Here is a 20,147-nt window from a genome sequence, read left to right on the forward strand (position 1 = left end):
TGCATTATAAGTAGAATGTATGTGTTATAATTAAAATGCAATTACAGGAAAGATTTGTTTTGTGTGTATTTTGTGCTGAATACACATTCCTAAAGGGCATTTTGTAACTTTCACTGAGAAATGGCCTGGGCAATTTATGAATCAGGTGGTTATGAAATAGCAATAAAATTATCTCGCAAAGGTAACTTATTCGTGCTGGTTTGTCAAGTGACCTGAGCCCAGCCATTAAATCACACCCCCACGTAGCCATCGTTCTACATATAATTTCGAAACCGCTTTGTGAACACTTGCAGTGCACGTGTTTCAGAACGAAAGGACCAACACTCGGCTCACTCCTCCACTTGATTTGGGATCTGCAAGAGGTAATTCTGTTTAGTGTTGCAGAATGTAATTAGCGGAACCGTAGGGAGGTCACAAATATACTTTCTTTTAGTGTAAACGCTGTGTAAGTAATGTGATATTGGGCATTGTGGCTGCTTGCTCTACAAATACTGAAAAGAAGCTTCAATCTGTTTAAAATAACGGGTCGAGGAATTGGGGAGATGAGCTAGCATCAAACGATGTCTTTTCCAGGTTAAATTTGGGCTGAAGAAAATGATGCATGCGGGGGTCAAAACAAAATGGGCAAATTGGAACCAAGTGTCACAGAGGCGGTTTTCGTTTTGGAGTGAGGAGGAAGTCTATCGGGCATTGAGGAGTCACTGTTGGGAGCTTAAAGGTTGGAGAAGTTACTAACTAGGGGGAGTAAAATGGAAGGGGCAAAGTGTTGTGAGTTCAGAATGAAATCCCCCTAGGAAAGGGTTGGAGCTTTATCGCCCAGGAGAAAGGTCCCAGGAGCGTTCGGTTGCCAATAAGTTATTGAAAAGCTCCCCCCACCCCACCCACCCACTCCCACCCCAAGACCTGCCTCAATCAAACGAGGGGGAGACTCTGCAGTCGATGAGAGCTACAAATCTCCCTCTGCCTTCCCGTTTACTGCAGCGACCCCTCCTCATTCAGGACAAGATGCTCTCCATCCCCCCGTGAGGCGGTGGACGGGAGAGAACAAAGCAGCAAGTCGGTGGTCGGTGCATGCTTTCACTGGAGAAAAAGGCGTTCGATGGAGGCGAACTGCGTGTAATGCGATAAAATTCACGGATGAATGGAAACTGGTTTGTGTGGGGGGTGGGGGGTGGGGGGCGGGTGGAGAGAGAGAGAGGACTGCCTTGCATTCATGGGACAACTGTAAGTATCAGCACTTTTCTGCTTCAGCGTAGAATTGTGCTTATAATTACTACAAACTAGGGTCAGGCAGGACAAGTACACAGGGCGCTCTGACTGTGAGGGATTATTGTTGTTTATGTGTGTGTGTGTGCTGTGTGTGTAAAAATATATAAATAACTTCAGTTGCAGGAGGCTGGTGGAATGTGCTGCGTCCGGGAGCTGTCCGCGCTGTTGTGGTGCTGAACGGAGCCAGAATGTGAAGGAGACTCACATATACACACACACACAAGCCGACAGGACAATACACTGACTGGATCTGGGCAACATCGCGCTATACAAACAGATACTGAAGGTAACTGTTATTGTGCTGATGTGTGGTGCAGAGGCACTTTCTCCTTCTATATGTCGCGCTGCTGACACTGACACTTTCTGAAATTGTGTGCAATGCATTCATAAGGAATTGTATGAGATTGCTCAAAGGAAGCTGCTCAGAGCCAGACGCTAGGGCGGGAGCCCACGGTTCCCCCCCCCCTCCCCCCCCCCACCCCCCGCCACCCCCAACCCCTCCCAATAGGAGCCTGGAAAGGTAGGATTCAAAAATAAATTGGATCATTGTGAGTTGGTGCTCAATATGCAGAGAAGAAAAACGTTAGTGGGGGGGTGGTGTGGTGGGGGGGAGTAAATCTTCCATCGCTTAAGATACATGTACACGTTTGTGCAAACGAGTGATTTAATCCATCAATGAACATGTTTTTGCCTATGCGTAAGCGATAGTAAATGGCAAAATTGTGTGTAATTGTGAATCTGTAAGCGTGCAAGGGATAACGTTGGATAGTGGTGTGATCAGATCACAGTGTACAAATGTGTAAGGAACCGTGTATGGCTGTGAGTGCAAGTGTATCAGGGATAGCGAGCAAGTGTGCAAATGATTGTGTGTGTGTGCCAGGAATAGGGAACAAGTGTGCAAATGATTGTGTGTGTGTGAGAGTGTGCCAGGAATAGCGAGCAAGTGTGCAAATGATTGCATTTGTGTGTAAGTGTGCCTGGGATAGTGAGCAAGTGTGCAAATTATTGTGTGTGTCAGTGTGCCAGGGATAATGAGCAAGTGTGCAAATTGTTGTGTATGTGTGTAAGTGTGCTAGGAATAGTGAGCAAATGTGTAAATGATTGCACGTGTAAATGTGCCAGGAATAATGAGCAAATGTGCAAAGTGTGTGTAAGTGAGAAGGATGCCTACAAGTCATCAATGTCTTCAGGTTCAAGATGACAAAAGTGGATTCAGGTAGTTCTGGGACTCTCCAGCTTTACAATCCAAGCAGTTTTCAATTGCTTAAAAATTGAAACCAGGGACTGAAAGTTTTACTGATACTGTAAACGCAAGACGATCATTTAGTTGGCCCGGCACAGTGTCTGGAAAATCATATAAAAGACAGTCGATTTCATCCCAAATACATTCTGGTTACCGGAGGACAGATAGCATTCAGCTCATCTTGGACATGGTCTGTTGTACCTGGATGATTTCAAATGAGTTGGAAATTGAATAAGCTGAATAATCAAATGCTGTCCGTGGGTGTCAACATTTTTTCAAACCATTTGAGCCTCGACCATTGTTCTCTTGGCTCAAATGACGCTCAATGCAGTTACCGAGTGGGTTGAATGTTCAAGTGGTTTTATTCAAATGGTGTTCATTTTTCCATGGTCTGAGGGGAATTTGACGGGATTGGGCTGAGTTTGTTACGAAGCACTCACAGCAGCCAGAACGTAAAATGCGAAACCACAAGTAAGCACTTCCTGAATATAAAGTGGCTTTAAAAAAAAGTTTTCATTAACCGGCTGGACTACTTTTTTTTGTTTGTATAGGAGGTAGGTATAAGTAACGGGGGAATCCTAACAGCCATTCTTAATTCCAGGGATCCAAGATAATTTAACAAACTGTTAGCGATGAAAAAAACAGAACAAAAAGGAATAGCAACCATGGACTAGGGGACTTAATATATCCATCATTACACAAAGCAATTCTCCTTTGTGTCTGATCAGAACACGCCTTTGAACTAGATAAGTGTTTAGGCTTACGCTGCACTGTGAGGAACAGTGAGACTCTAGTCGGCAATAAGTTTAGATCCTCCTGACCTGTAGGTTACACCTAAAAGTTCAGAGTGGTCCCCTGGAACACTGCAGCACCCTGCACTCTGTCATTCTTGTCCTGTCGCAAAGAAACAGGCAAGGAGGTGAAAAGGTTTAATCACAGATTATGAAACTTTATATCTTACAACACACGCATCTATATAGAAGCAGATCTCTTTGAAGAGAAGATCCAACGAAGTTCAAAAGTCAGAACATGATTATCTAAGTGCCATGAAAGATGGAAAAAGAGATAGAAAAACAATTTGTTCTGAAGGTGTGCATTGTCATCTCTTCACAAGTTTTGGGAACATGCGCTGCAAAACCTTTCTGCCCATGTTTTTGGCAAGGGTTTGCACGTTCGTGCTTGTGAAAATAAGAGATATCAGCAGGTGTGTACTTACTCGCATCATGCTGTTCTGGGGAATTTAATATTCATGGAATCATAGAATCCCTACAGTGCCGAAAGAGGCCATCCGGCCCATCGATTCTGCACCACCTCTTCAAAAAAGCATCCCCCAGGCTCTCCCCTCTGTTCCACCCTATCCCATAACCCAGCGCATTCATCATGGCTAATCCATCTAACCTTCATATCTTTGGACACTAAGGGGCAATTTAGCATGGCCAATCTACCTAACCTGCACATCTTTGGACTTTGGGAGGAAATTGGAGCAAATACAAGAAGAACATGCAAACACCATACAGTCACCCATAGCAGGAATCAAACCCTGGTCCCTAGCGCTGTGCGGCAGTTATTCTAACCTCTATGCCACCAAGCTGCTCATGTTAGACTTTCAGTAGCAACACCAAAAACTCTGACTTCAAATGTAATACAACCAGATGGGATACAAAAACATTCTTTCTATACCTCCTTCTCCACTTCCCCTTAAAATCTGGATATCCAATTCTTTGAAGAAGATTTTCTCATCTTGCAGCTGAGCAAAATTGTTTATTTACTTCCCCTTTGTGGGTACGTCTGGGCAATGGATCATTAGGAATTGGGTTGTTGAGATTGTCCAAATCCACAATGAAATAAATACTTACATTTCATGAGTCTATCCTTCCCCTCACTGCCACTTCAGTCCATATCCATAGTGAGAGACAGTGAGATGGCCAGATCAGAAACAAATCTCCCCAGAAAACTATCTTTTTGATTTCAAATTGGCCGTGGTTGGAGGGAGGCCCTGAAGTTATGGGATATAAAGTATTTTCTAATGAGGATGTACTTCAGGGCTGTAACATAGATCAGTGTTTGCAGATTGCATTATAGATGTATGCACATGACTGTAAGTACATGTGACACTAATGTATGGTTCAGTCTGTTTCTTAACCTTAAAATCTTTTGCTTGCATACTGTGCTGGGCTAAATGTTGTTCATAAGATGTAACAGAACTTGTCTATGACAATTAACTTTAGACTATCTTCAATTAGCTTTAATAATCCAGTTGTCATATGGCATTGTTTCTTTGATTTGATTTGATTTATTATTGTCACAATTATTAGTACACAGTATTGTTTCTTGTGCATTGTACAGAAAAAGCATATCGTACCTTAGAATCATAGAATCCCTACAGTGCAGAAGGAGGTCATTCGGCCCATCAAGTCTGCACCGACAACAATCCCACCTAAGCCCCATCCCCACAACCCCACATATTTAACCTGCTAATCCCTGTAACCTATGCATCCTGGGATACTAAGAGGCAATTTAGCAAGGTCAATGCACCTATCCCAGATTGGTACATAGAGTAGGAAAGAGGAAGGTGCAGAATGTAGCGTTACAGTCATAGCTAGGGTGTAGAGAAAGATAATAGTGCATTGCTAGCGTTTAAAAGAATTAGACTAGAACTTTAGAAACATAGAACAAGATAGAATTAGAGGGTATTGTGGGCACAACTCTCAAGAAGTCATCACACCCCAGTGCCATCTTGAATCAAGATGCTAGTCTGATTCATTAGTCTATTTTTGTCAACCAAGATAACAATGATGATTGACCCAGCAAAATGAAGACTCTCTGAGACACTCCACTGGGTTCTCTCTCCTGTTACATTGGACATGATCAATTTCATATCTTACATGACTCTGTTTATTTTCAAGAGTTGAATTACACTGGTTTCATTATTTTTCTTCCTCAGATGCTGGAAAGGTGAGAATTAATATTGCTAGCACATCAAAAAATGCTTCCCTCGAAGCTTATGAATGAATCAGCTGTACTCTGTTGGTTACAACTGTAAATTGCTGTTCAGATAACTTCTTTAGAAAGTACTTGGAGTGAAAACCCTCAAGTGAAAGACAAAACATCAGTTCAACTCAATGATGGCTCTTTTGAGGACTAACATTTGGAGCACACACACTTCATTTCCAAATTTTAGAAGACCATAAGAAATAGAAACAGGAGGAGGCCATTCAGCCCTTCGAGTCTGTTGTGCCATTTAATAAGATCATGGCTGATCGACCACTCACTCAGTCTACTTTCCTGCCTTATCTCCGTAACCTCTAATTCCCCTACTGATTAAAAATCTATCGTTCTCAACCTTGAAAATATCCAAGGACTCATCCTCCACATCTTCCTGGGATAAAGAATTCCAAAGATTCACCACTCTCTGAGAGAAAAAATTCTTCCTCAAATCTTTAAATGTTCACTGACTGCATATAGCTACCTACCCGCTTATTGAAGCACAGATTGAAGAAACATTGGTGCTTCCTAATTAAAGCATGTGTCTTGGCTAGCATGCTCCCCCACAAAACCTCTTTGTAGCAATTCACACGTAAAGTAATGTCTAATCACTGACATATGAACATTCCCTCTCTGAAGTTACTGTCAATGAATATTCTGATAGTGATAAAGCAACAGCTTAAAGCTCCAAGCTGTCATGTTGCAATGTAAGCTAGTGGCTTTAGGTATAGGCAAGACTACTTCAATTTGTATTCTAATTTATTTTCCTAATAGGAAACTTTATTTCAGTGCATTGATAACCAGGTCTTTTTTAAGGATAGCCATGGAAAAATGTTTATATTCCTGACATTTGATTCTTGTACAAGCGTTTCAAGAATACTTGAGCATGTATTAGCACTTCAACCATAAGAGTAAGATAAGAGTAAGAGATATATTCAGCTAAAAAGCAAAGATTAGCCTATACCAAGGAGTCAGTTTCAATATCCCTAAGCCGCAGGATTTTTGGAAAATCGAACAAAAGGAATATGTTACATGAAAGCACTAACAATCTCATTGAAGAATGTAGTCAAAACTAACAGTGTCCTCGTGGAATGATGAAGCTCATTGTGAGAATGTTGTTCAATTTAAGATATTAACTTCTAGATACCCAAGACAGAACTGAGGTAAAATTATCAAATGATTAAATGAGGACAAGTGAAAGAAAGAAATGCTTATATTACATTCATACATTGTCCAAAGATGTGCAGGTTAGGTGGATTGGCCATACTAAATTAACCCTTAGTATAAGGGGATTAGCAGGACAGATGTCTGGGGTTGTCGGGGGGCCTGGATGGGTTTGTTGTCGGTTCAGACCCAACGAGCCAATTGGCCTCCTTCTTCACGGTAGTGATTCTTTGGGTGAGATTTTATGGCCTTGTATGATTCTATGATAAACCAATGGTCTATTTAATGAAGAGAATTAGGGCATCTGAGTCGAGACACAAAGCTTCTTATGATTTTCTGTGAAGAAGCTACTAATTCAGAAATAATAGTTATTGACATTGGAGATGATAAATTATATAAAAGGCAGTACTAAAGAACATTCTTTCTGTCTGTATAGTGAGAGCAAATTCCTACATCAGTCCTGATTGAACGAGATAAGATTAGAATGGAGTCAGTTGCTGAGGGTGTAATTTAGAGAGGCGATTGGTTCTCAATTCTAAGTAGCTTGGCAAACAACGACTTGGAGAGACACAGTTAGAAGGAAGAAAAGACTTACATTTAATTAGCACTTTTCACGACCATTGGATGTTTCAAAACACCTTACAGCCAACAAGTACTTTTTTTGAAGTGTAGTCATTATTGTATAGAACTAGGGACAGAATCACTGCAGATGGGCAGAAAAAATATTTTGACAAAGGATAACTGAATGAAAGGGAACATTGTTATAAATATGGCTGACTCTAATGATGAGATACAACTATAACAACTACTCAAGAACACATGTGAAATAAAACAACCTCACTGGTTACTGGGAGAAAACAAAAGCTACAGAACATTCCAACCAATATTCAACCAAGGGCACGAATTTATTGATGAATCCTATTCTTACAACTACAGAGGGTTTAGCAATGGAAAGAACCTGAATACAATGGAAATACAGTCAACCTAGTAAGAACAGAGATAAAGGAATTGGCAGGAGATGGAAGCTTGAGAAAAATCAGTTGTCGTTTCTGACACATCAGTTTTCTCATTGCCAGGGAATTGAATGTGCAAACAACTCTGGGATAAGTTTGCCAACTTACACTGCTGCTACTGATGTGAAACTGACAGCTACAGTTTAAGCTTTGGCCAGGCAGAGCTAGTTTCACATTGCTTGGCTCCGAGTCTCTCTGGTACTCTTACAGTCCTGCCTGTAAAAGAGATCTGTGCACACCTGAAAGAGCTCTGTATAACTTGAAAGAAATGTAAATGTTTAGAGGGTAGGAAGTGGAGAATCCTAAATATTTAAATTGAGATCAGTTGAGTTTACAAATGTCTAAAAGGCTTCTGTGAAGTCAATAAACTGCATATGACACAACACTGGAGTTACCCTCAGACAATTGTGAAACTACTGCCTTTTCCACATTCCCCTACAAAAATGTATTTTCAAATATTTATTCTCACTTTATTTTTTAAAAGTTGACATCCACCACAGTTCCTGATATCATGGCCCTCCAACTCTATCTATAATTTAAAAGTTTGCATTGATGAGTGCCTCAGGTTACCTCAGAACACTTTACAATGAAGGCAGTATTTTGGAGGAAGGTCACTGTTGTAATCTGGCAAATGCACCAGCCAATTTGAATGTAACAAGGTCCCGCAAACAGTCTGCAATAATGACCAGATAACCTGTTCTAATGACATTGGTCAAGAGATAACTGTTGGCAGGGCACTGAGGAGAACTCCTCTGCACCTTTTCAGAAGGGTTCAATGGTACCTCCATCAGTACTGAATGAGAGAGTCAGCCTGGATCTTATGTTTAAATCTTTGAGATGGGGCTTGAACCCACAACCTTCTCTCTCAGAGGTGAGATGCTACCACTGAGCTGACATCCAACCACTTCCTTCATTGTTTTGTTGATGCTCTTAAAAGTTATATCCTCTGGTTACCAATTGACTGTCCAGCAAAAATTAACCTCTTGTCCCAATGAAAAGACCCTCGTAACAAAGTGGAACAAAATTGACTCCACTTAGAATCATTTTTCTTTTGGAAAGTTATTTGAGCAGCAAATATGTTTCCACTGATGGTTTGGACATTAATGAGTTGCATCAATACTCACTGGTGGGATTTTTCTGGCTTGCGTACCAGAAACAGAACTCTTTCTTTTGCATAATACTGCAACTTATGTGTGTGTTAAAGGTTCTCTTTATAAGCAAAAGAAACTCAAAGGTTGCCTTTGCCATGGTCTAATTAAACTAAATAAAATCGTTGGGAAGTTATGTGATGATCCACATTTTGCACTAAAATTGGCTATTGGTAATATCTGCTGGATTATTGTTTTGTTATTATTTATTTGTAGGTAAGAAGACTCTGAGAAAATGCCTGAACAGAGTAATGATTATAATGTGGTGGTGTTTGGGGCTGGGGGTGTTGGAAAAAGCTCTCTGGTGCTACGTTTTGTCAAGGGGACATTTCGTGAGACTTACATTCCCACTATCGAAGACACCTACAGACAGGTAATCAGCTGTGACAAAAGTGTCTGCACTCTTCAGATCACTGACACCACAGGGTCCCACCAATTCCCAGCCATGCAGCGCCTCTCCATTTCCAAAGGACACGCTTTCATCTTGGTCTATTCAATCTGCAGCCGACAGTCCCTAGAGGAGCTGAAACCCATCTACCAACAGATCCTTCAGATCAAAGGCAATATCGAGAACATCCCAGTCATGTTGGTGGGGAACAAGTGTGACGAAACAGTCAAGGAGGTGGACAGCAAGGTAGGCGAAGCCATGGCTAAGGAGTGGAAGTGTGCCTTCATGGAAACCTCAGCCAAGATGAATTATAACGTCAAGGAGCTTTTCCAGGAACTGCTTAATTTGGAAAAGCGCAGATCCATGAGCCTGAATATTGATGGGAAGAAGTCCAAACAGCAGAAGAGAACAGAGAAATTAAAGGGAAAGTGCAGCATCATGTAGACTTCAGTAAAATGGGTGGCTTTGCTTAACTGAGTAAGACTGTTAGAACAACTCTAAGGAAAACCATCAAAACTGCACCATCCTCTGTTGCTCACTAATGCTACATCTGTCCTCTATAAGCTTACTGGAAATCTGTACCTCACCAATATCAGATTTCATTTCTTTCATGCATTGCACTTTCTTGATATTTACCGTTAAGGCAATAAAACTTCTTAAACATTCTGCGCACATAGATTACAAATAAACTAATCAAAGGCAAAGGTCTGTGACTCAGACTCAAGCAGATGAACTTTCGCTGGTCACCCCTGGAATCGCTCCTCAATGATCTCAACATAAGACTTCTTTTGCGTGTCCATTCTTTCAAGTATCTCCTAGCATTGTGAAGTTCTAGATAGAATGGTGATTGCACATATGACCCTGGTAGGTATGTTAGTTTGTGTATTCTCAGTCTCTGTGGCTAATTACCCATGCCCCTTCATCACAATGTAATTTACTGAATGTATTAACTTTTTAAAACTTAAATATTTAAAAAGCACACACTCTAATCTCAGTAGACTTTGTGGCCTGTGGTACAAATTGCCACAAACAAGTATAATAACTGTAACCATTCGATAGTAGTTACATAATTGCCATGATATTCAGTTTAGAAGTTATCTATATTCAACTTCACTTAAGTAAATTGTTAGTTACTCATCACCTCAAATCTAATTGTGGTAACTGACGGTTACCAGGATAGGGACAAACAATGATAATAGAAGCACAATATTGGGCAGGTGGAAACAAGCCAAACAACACACAAACCCTGCATCAAATCCCCCACAGATCTAAAGCATGGTACAAGTGCCTACTGAGGGGCAGAGGTAATGGTAAGAGAGCTTTTACTATTTAACCCAACGATGTTTTGCACTCGAAAGCCTAGTTTGGTTTGACTTACTGCCATTCCTACGTTAAAAAAAACCTTTCTATATATGGTTCAGAATTAAGCACTTGTCTGCTCAGGAGTTTGTGGAGTTAATAGAATGCACAGGGGCACAACTCACTGTACATATCAATGCTCTTTTAACAAACCACTGTTCACTTGATTAAAAAAAAATCAGTTATGGTGTAAATTAGGATAGAGAAAAAGCTAAGAAAAGATGTAGCACTTAATACTTTTTTTTGATAATGCATCATTTACCATTCTATATTTAAGCATAACCTCATGAGCTATAAAGCAACAAAACCACTAAACATACCAACAAACACATAGCTTGCCTGATTATGCTCTATTCTTGCAGAAAAGTTGTTTTACTGGTAAATTTTGCTGAGTTTTCTGCACTTTAAGTAATGCTATTATTGGAGCTGTGAGAATATCCCTATATGTATAATTGCATTGCACAAAACATTTGTCATATCTACACACAGGGTGCTTATGTTCTTGATTTATTTTGGTGTTTGTGTTGAATTATTATTGCATGTACCATCACAAATGTCCTTCCAATTTTCCTGGATGGATCAATAAATCCCTCGGCGTCTTGATAGCAGTATTTAGTCACCAGGTATTCTCACACTGGGCATCGTGTCCTGACGGTGTAACCTCAGCACGTGGATCAAAACGCAGCAATTTTTCGGGTCAGAGACATTCACTCTCCACACACTCAGTTGCAGGCTTTATCAGAGCTGAGACTGTCAAATCACAGACAATATTGTACAATTATGCTGTGCCCAGTGGAAGAATTGTACAAAAGTCATCTTGAAGGACTCCGTTATGTGGAAAACTTCATGACCTAGATTTTCAAATTCCCATTGCAAAGTTGGAATACCAGAACTAAATATAATTTACTCATTGATATCTTGGGAACTTCCTGTCTGCTTCCAGTTGGCTCAGGAACATCTATTGATTTACATCCTGTTGTCAGCAGGACCTCAACAAGAGTTTCCCTAGTTTCCCACCTTTCACTCGTTCAAGCAGACTCTTTGACTCCTGTTTGATAACCATTTGCCCTGTGGAATCATGCATGGAGAATTTACAGAGCATTTCAGTCCAAGACTATGTAACAGCTTTTCATAATACCATGAGCGTGAGTAAGTTAACTTACAAAACATAGTTCAACACATGGGTTAATGCATTAGTGAACATAGGCTTTACTTAGAGGCGCATGTGAAACTGGAATGCCAGCCAGACTGAATCTCGCAGGCTGACCAGTTATCTGCATTATATGCAGTGCAATAGAGTTTAGGCGATGGGTACCAAGATGTTCACCACAACAGAGTAAATGTTTGCATCATGTCATCTATTTACTCGAATGCATGAAGGGACATCATTTGACAATGCAGCTTCAACAGGTTAGAATTGTACAGGATAATTTTTTTTGAAACTTACCTTTTATTGTAGAAGATAGTCTTCCTTTAAACATATGAACTGCCATTTCTCCTCTCTGTAACATGTTTGCTGAATGTGTTTTTACAAATAAAATGCTGGCAATAAGACTGCTGTTGTTTTGTATGAATAGGAAGAAATTAAACTGCACTACACACCATGGTTAAAATTGCTGAACCAAGGGTCTCTAATAGTAGGTACTCTGTCTTCATAGAATAGAATCATAGAATCCTACAGTGCAGAAGGAGGCCGTTCAGTCCATTAAGTCTGCACCAAACACAATCCCACCCAGGCCCTATTCCCATAAATCTGCATATGTACCTTAGCTAACCCCCCTGACACTAGGGTCAATTTAGTATGGCCAATCTACCTAACCTGCACATCTTTGAACTGTGGGAGGAAACTGGAGCACCCGGAGGAAACCCAAGCAGACATGGGGAGAACATGCAGACTCTGCTTAGACAGTGACCCAAGGCCGGAATTGAACCTGTGAGGCAGCAGTACTAATCATGTTCTTGAATGGAAATGATCCACAGCAGAGCAGAGGTTCAAGTTTTAGCTGTTACCTTCTTCGGAGTTGGCTAATCTCAGCTGGGAAGGCAACATTTAACTTCCGATTCTTCCACCTGCTTTCTAACCTGTGATGCTTGCTGAAAACTGCAAAGAAAAAAGAATTTGCACATCTGTAGGATGTCCCAGAAATCTCACGGGATGCTCACCCATTCAACAACTTGTGTAAGGTATCAGATGGTGTCAGAAATAATGAAACTATATCCCAGCATAGTCAGGGGAAAGGATAGAAAACTGGGGTGAAAACTATAAATATTTCACTGAGCTGTGTTACTGGTATCTAAATATAAGGGCAGAATGGAGCATCTTGACAAATACATTAATAAAGTTTATTTATTAGTCACAAGTAAGGCTTACATTAACACTGCAATGAAGTTACTGTGACATTTCTCCAGGATGGGAATGGAAGGATATGGTTCCTGGAAGGTTAGGGGATTTTAGTCCAGACAGGCAGCATGGTTAGTGCAGGTTTGGAGGGCCGAAGGGCCTGTTCCTGTGTTGTAATTTTCTTTGTTCTTTGTTCTAATTCACACTGACAAAATTCAGGTATGAATATTTATTTATAACACATTCCTGTATGTGTTCTCTTCAGACCTAACGATCAGGCTGATTAAACAAATTCCCCTGAATCTCAATGATCAGAAGATCAATCTTGTGTTGCAGGATGTCCATGCTGGGATACCCCAGTGTTTTTCTGTAGGAAGTCTGGAACTATCTCAAGCCAGATTCTGGAGTCTGACTCAATCATAATTATCGCATATATTGGCATATACGTCAACCTTCCAAGCCTTGAAAAAAAAAGCCCAAAACAGGGTTAACTTATACACCAAATATGGAAGCGTAAAGCTGATGTGTGTGCGGTGGTCATCATTTTTAAACGTCATCTGCTCCCAACACAAAGATTGGTCGTGTCTTAAACTCCTGCACACCTTCACAACACAGCCATTATCAGGTTTGAACCCTTACACCCAGTTATAAGCTACTAGGAAGCAAAACAAGCATTTGTTGGCTGAATAATTGGGGCAGGCTGCTCATGCAGATATAACACATAGCAGCTGGAAGAAAGGTTCAACTTATACGGAAAGTATATGCAAAAATATGATCTCTTGGATTGCAAAAATGGGGATGTCTTATAGACCATGTCAACATATATGCTGCAAATTATGGTAGACATCTTCTATTCTCATTCTTTCAGAGTAAGAATATCTATTTATTTCCCTTGCATAAATACTATCTTAAAAGTAACAGTGGTCAAATTCATGAAATAATTGTTTCCAACAATATCCAAGAGATAGATTTTGCCTTGTCAGAAACATTTCTAATTAGGGATTTTCTGGGAAAGGGGAGGAATTTTTCGAATGAAGAATCTGAAAGGTTAGCATCATGTCTCAAGGTACAAATAGAGGAGCACATTAACCTCCACCGTATAAACCTCCACTGCACAAAATCTCCAGTTCAGCAAGCCTCATTAACCTCCATAAACCTTCAGCAATTAACCTCCAGCATTGTTAATACAGCTTTCAAACAGCATGTTAAACTCACACAGTGTAAACCAGGTGAATTGACACTAAAGTGAAGCAGGGTGATGCTCCCAGAGTTGGCCTAATGGACGGGTGAGACAGATGATGGTCCGTGGTGGGGGGGGGATGTGGGGAAGGATGGCAGAATATGGGGAATCCTGAAATGATGGTTAAATAATTAGTTGATTCAGTGATTATTTCTCCACACTAATCATAAATGTCAGTTTGAGCAGCAATGTGCTGTGCAGTCAGATCACGCAGAACCCCCTCACTCACCACCCCCACCGCCTCCCCCCCCACCCTGCTCACCCCCCACTCCAATACTGCAACAGGAAGATCCAAACATGGGCTGTTAGCCTGCTTTGAAGAATGTGTGTTCCCATTGGGAATGTGGATCGGACAAGTAAGTGAAAAAGCAGCAGTTGGAGGAGGTCTTTTTTGCGAGTGGTAGGAGGGAGCTGAGTGTGGTAGCCACAAAGGCAGTGTCGAATCGCCAAGGGGAGGGCACAAGGGGAGAATGCTGAGAGGGGCACCAGGAGGTAGACCTGCAATTACCAAGGCTATTGCTGGGCACCAGGTGAGTTCAGGCGGGTTTCTAACTAAAGCAATAAATCTGCAAAATAAACAAAAGAACCTCTGCATTTATTGCACTAACCTTTACTCAACCTTGTTCAAGAGAGGGAATATTATGAAACATTTCGAGTGTTTAATTAATTGGGGGTGAGGCCTTCTGTTTACTGATAGTCTTCAGTGAAATCTAGAGATCCTAATCTATGGAAAGTTGACTTTGGTTTTATTGGAGGCCAACGAGTTCAGACATTTAGAAGCTTCTTCTTGCTAATAATATCACGTACAAAACTCAAAGAAATGGTTTCAAATTGCAAGTTTGTTCAGGGCTCCATTTTCCCATAAAACCAGCCCTGGATCCACTCACACTGCTTTCTACAGTGTTAGGCTAAGCACTGATTCTAGATGCAATCTGAGTTTACAAGATGTACGCTCATATTCTAACCCACGCCAACTATCACCATTGCACTTGCTGTCATTTATTGGTGTCCAGTCTGGCAATGCCACAATTTTAAAATGCCCATTCTTGCTTCAAATCCCCCTGTGATCTCATTCCTCCCATTGTCTGTAACCAGCAGCCCTCCGATTCTCTGAGATCCCTGGGCTGTCCCAATTCTGACCACTTGAGCATCCCCAATTTCAATTGCTCCACCATTGATGGCTGTGCTTTCAGTGGCCTGGGGCCCAAGCTCTGAAACCACTCTATATCTCCATCTCTCACACTTCCTTTGAAGACACATCTTAAATCCTACCTTGTTCACCTTTCCTTACATTTCCTTGTGTCACTCACTCAAATTTGGTTTTGATTGTGCTGCCATGAAGGATGTTTTGACACTTTAATATGTGATTGTTGTCAGTACAACAACATTGGAGAAAAGCAGAAGTGCTTCTCCTCAATGCTACAGCTGTTGGTAAATCCACTCTCAAGTACTTTAGACGTTGAACTGAACTAGCCATACAAATACTGTGGCTACAAGAGCAGGTCTGAGGCTGGGAATTCTGTGGTAATTCATCTCCTGACCCCCCCCCCCCAATAACCAGTCCACAATCTACAAGGTAAAAGTCAGGAGTGTGCTGGAATACTTTCCATTCGCCTGGCTGAGTTCACCTCCATCAACATTCAAGAAGCTCAACAACAGCCATGAAAAAGCAGCCCTCTTGATTGGCACTCCTTCCACCACCAATGGCAGCAACTTGTACCATTTAGAAGATACGTTGCAACTCACCAAGGCTCCTTCGACATCCAAACCTGTGACCTCTACCACCTGGAAGGACAAGGACAGCAGACACATGGGAACATCAACACCTACAAGTTTCCCTCCAAGCCACACACCATCCTGACTTGGAAATGTATCACCATCACCTTCTCAGGGGCACTTAGGGATGAGCAACAGAAATGCTGGCCTAGCCAGCAATGCCCACATCACTTGAAAGAATAAAAAACACACTCTATGTCTCCACTGATCCTTCCTCTGCTCATTTCACAGTCCTGCCCAATGCTGTTGCACAATTTTCAAGATTATTTCCGCAGGGCTGACTGACTCTGATTGAAGATAAGATGTAGATCAGCCATGATCATATTGAATTGTGGGACAGGCTTGAGGGACTGAATAACCTTACCCTTCTTTCTTTGTTCCTCTGAGGGGAAAAGTTGCTTTGTGAGCTCGTGTGGTAACGTCTTACTGGGCAAGACAGTTTGACACCAAAAAGCTTTTGCAACATTCTGCTTCATGGCACTGCACCATTGCCGAACCACCACCACCATCCCACCCCGCTGCCCCCGGTCCCCTGGCCATCTGGAAGTTGAAGAGGAAAGATTGCGAATTGAGCAAAACTGATTCCAGTGAGGAAGATCCTTCTTGGCAAATCTGGAGTTGTTCGAAGAGATGATAGAAAAGTTAAGGATGGAATGAAGTAGATGAGATTTGCAGGACCTTTCAGAAAACATCTCACGTACACACAGAACTACTGGAGAACGTTGGAAACATGGAATTAGAGGAAGGCTAGCAAATTGTTTGGGAGGAGACAGAATCAAGGGCAGTTTCTCGAGAGTGCTGGGAATAGATAGAAGTGTCATTTGGTTCTGTGCTGAGGTGACTCCAATTTATTGTGTATGTCAATGATTTAGATTTGTGAGAGGTGGAGAACTGTCCAAATTTACAGAAAATACTAAAAAGATTAGGCAAAATAAATAATTCTGGAGATCTGGGAAGCAGTGAGGTGATAGTAATGAGATGGTGGAATGGTCAGAGAAGTGGAAAATGAAATTCATTGTCAGCAAATGTGAGGACATAGAGTCACACAACACAGAAAAGGCCCTTTGGCCCATCAAGTCTGCACTAACAATAACTACCACTAAAGTTGTACTCATCCCATTTTCCTGCTCTTGTCCCATATCCTTGAAAGTTAGGCTGTTTCAAGTGCTCATCAAAATACTTTTTAAATGTTGTAAGGTTTCCACTATCTCTCCAGGCAGTGCATTCCAGATTCCCACCATCCTCTGAGTGGAAAAGGTTTTTCTCAAATCCCCTCTGAATCTCCTGCCCCTTATTCTAAAACTATGCCCCCTTGTGATTGACCCCTCAACAGAGGATGCGATGGTCTAGTGGTATCGCTAGACTATTAATCCAGAAACTCAGCTAATGTTCTGGAGACCCGGGTTTGAATCCCGTCACGGCAGGTGGTGAAATTTGAATTCAATAAAAATAATTGGGAATTAAGAAATTACTGATGACCATGAAACCATCACCGATTGTTGGAAAAACCCATCTGGTTCACTAATGCCCTTTAGGGGAAGGAAGTCTGCTGTCCGTACCTGGTCTCACCTACATGTGACTCCAGAACCACAGCAACTTGATTGACTCTCAACAGCCCTCTGAACAAGGGTAGGTAAGGATGGGCAATAAATGCTTGCCAGCCAGTGACACCCATGTCTCATGAATAAATTAAAAAAACATTGGGTACTGCTGCTCCCTACTCACTCTGTCCACACCCCTCATTAACTTATACACGTCAATCATGCCCCCTTTAACCTTCCCTGCTGTGAAGAAAACAATCCAAACCTATCCAGTCTTTCCTTGTAACTCAAATGCTCCATCCCAGGCAACATCCTGGTGAATCTCTCCTGAGGTTATATGTTTGATTTTCTTTAAGATAATAATTATACTTTGAATGAGGGAAAGCTGAGTTATATAGAAGAGCCGAGGGATTTTTAAGGGTCCAGATTCTTAAAACATTACAGTAGCATCTCAAATGGATAAAGCCATAAAAAAGTCTAACAAAATATTTGGTTTTATGCCGGGAGATTTCAGAGTAAGATGCAACAGTTAGTCTACATAAAAGCATAGTAAGAGTACGGTTGGAGTGCTTTGTGAAATTTTGATCTCCACATTGTTTTAAGGGTGTTGAGGTGATAGAGGGTAAGAAGTCTCACAACCCCAGATTAAAGTCCAACAGGTTTATTTGTAATCATGAGCTTTTGGAGCACTGCTTCTTCATCAGGTGAATGTGAGATTCTGACTGTGTCCACCCCAGTCCTATGCCAGTATCTCCACATATATAGAAAGGGTACAACACAGACTACAATTCTGTCTGGCATGGGAAAATACAGATATGAAGGGAAACTTGTTAACTTGGAGCTGATTCTCTTAGGCATTTATGAGTTGATCTAATGGAAGCATTCAAAATCTTGAAGAGGAGGGACATGGTAGATAGAAACAGACTGTTAGACTGAGAGTCTGTGAGACTGATATGTGAGTCAGTTGGGGTGAGTGGCTGTGTTATAAATATTTTAGAATGCTTTGCAATTTAAAAATCAGTTAGATAGCTGGTTGTAGGAAAGAGAATAATTTGATTTGATTTGATTTATTATTGTCATATGTATTAACATACAGTGAAAAGTATTGTTTCTTGCGTGTTATACAGACAAAACATACCGATCATAGAAAAAGAAAGGAGAGAATTCAGAATGTAGTGTTACAGTCATAGCTAGGGTGTAGAGAAGGATCAACTTAATGCAAGCTAAGCCCACTTAAAAGTCTGATGGCCGCAGGGAAGAAGCTGATCTTGAGTCGGTTGGTGCATGACCTCAGACTTTTGTATCTTTTTCCCAAAGGAAGAAGGTGGAAGAGAGGATGTCAGAAGCGCATGGGGCCCTTAATTATGCTAATAAGTGAATTAATAAAGTGAGATTAGAACTAATAATTGTGGGCAGCAAAAACAGCCCAATTTTAACCCACATCCAATGAAGACAGACCACTGAACGAAGAGAGGTGATGGTTAAAATTTTTACACTGATCTACTGAACAAATACTTGTTGGCCATCCATCAATACTCTGGTACTATGCATTTTTATAAATATTCTTTCTTAAAAATGAAAGAGGTTTTCCATGTGGACCACAGGTTTCTTTTTGGGCCTCACATGGACATTTTGGCACTTTCTCTCTCATCCCCTGAATGTTAATTCCCCACTCCCTTCCCACCACCCAATTCCCTCCACCCCACCTTCCAACTGATAAACTGAGATCCAGGGGGAACCTTGTGGATTTTTTAACTTGTCAGTCCCTGGAGCGGAGGCAACTTGTAATGGCCTCCCACTGCCCCAGCCATGATCGATCAAAGGCGGTAGGTGGGGAATTCAAGTAAAGAGAACAAAGTAAGATCTGTCATCCAATCAAATTTCCACTCCATATTTAAGAGAAATTGATTAGCTTAAATTCACTCAAAAGTAAGCAGAAAGGTAATTCACCTCTTGACCCCCAAACCTCCCATTATCTACAAGGCACAAGATTATTTGCCAGGATGAGAGCGGTTCTGAGAACACTCAAGAAGCTCAAAACCAGCCAGGACAAAACAGTTTGACTGATTCATCCACCTTAGACATTCACCCCCTCCACCACTGATGCACAGAGGCAGCAGTGTGTACCATCTACAAGATGCACTGCAGCATCTCACCAAGTCTCCTTTGACATCACCTTCCACTTAGAAGTACAATGGCAGCAGACACATGGGGACACCATCATCTGCAAGTTCCCCTCCAAGTCACACGTCATCCTGACCTGGAACTGGATTGCCATTCCTTCACTGTTGCTGGGTCAAAAATCTGGAACTTCCTCCTAAACAGCACTGTTGGTGCAAAAAACCACATGGATAGCAGCAGATCAAGCAAGCAGCACACCATCACCTTCACTCAGACATTTATGGGTGGGCACTAAATGCTGACCTAACCAAAAATATCCGCATCCCATGAATGAATAAAAATTACTGGGTAAACGAATGAAGGGGAAAGGAGTAGAAGAATACTTTGATGGGTGTTAGATTTGATTTGATCTGTTTTATTATTATCACATGTATTGGGACACAGTTAAAAGTAATGTTTCTTGCACACAATACAGACAAAGCATACCTTTCATAAAGAAGGAAAGGAGAGGGTGCAGAACGTAATGTTGCAGTCATAGCTAGGGTGTAGAGAAAGATCG

The 20,147-nt window shown here is 41.3% G+C and overlaps 1 protein-coding gene across 2 annotated transcripts; it reads left to right on the top strand.

The window, feature by feature from the left end:
• Nucleotides 1-284: 284 nt before the first annotated feature.
• Nucleotides 285-12,123, top strand: LOC145358530 (GTP-binding protein Di-Ras1). Of its 2 annotated transcripts, none has more exons than XM_080212666.1 (3): nt 285-362; nt 1,387-1,555; nt 9,039-12,123. In XM_080212666.1, the coding sequence occupies exon 3, from the start codon at nt 9,058-9,060 to the stop codon at nt 9,652-9,654; it is 597 nt and encodes a 198-aa protein (XP_080068792.1). In that variant the 5' UTR covers nt 285-362; nt 1,387-1,555; nt 9,039-9,057; the 3' UTR covers nt 9,655-12,123. The 2 variants fall into 2 exon arrangements, with proteins under 2 accessions (XP_080068792.1, XP_080068793.1); XM_080212667.1 differs by lacking the exon at nt 285-362 and adding an exon at nt 1,036-1,116.
• The last annotated feature ends 8,024 nt before the right edge of the window (nt 12,124-20,147 follow it).

This window comes from Carcharhinus amblyrhynchos, chromosome 26, assembly GCF_965287045.1.
Source record: "Carcharhinus amblyrhynchos chromosome 26, sCarAmb.v2.hapA, whole genome shotgun sequence".
Taxonomy (NCBI): Eukaryota; Metazoa; Chordata; class Chondrichthyes; order Carcharhiniformes; family Carcharhinidae; genus Carcharhinus; species Carcharhinus amblyrhynchos.

What these genes read in the sequence shown, in the direction of transcription:
- LOC145358530 (XM_080212666.1), top strand. Translation starts at nt 9,058, where the DNA reads ATGCCTGAACAGAGTAATGATTATAATGTGGTGGTGTTTGGGGCTGGG.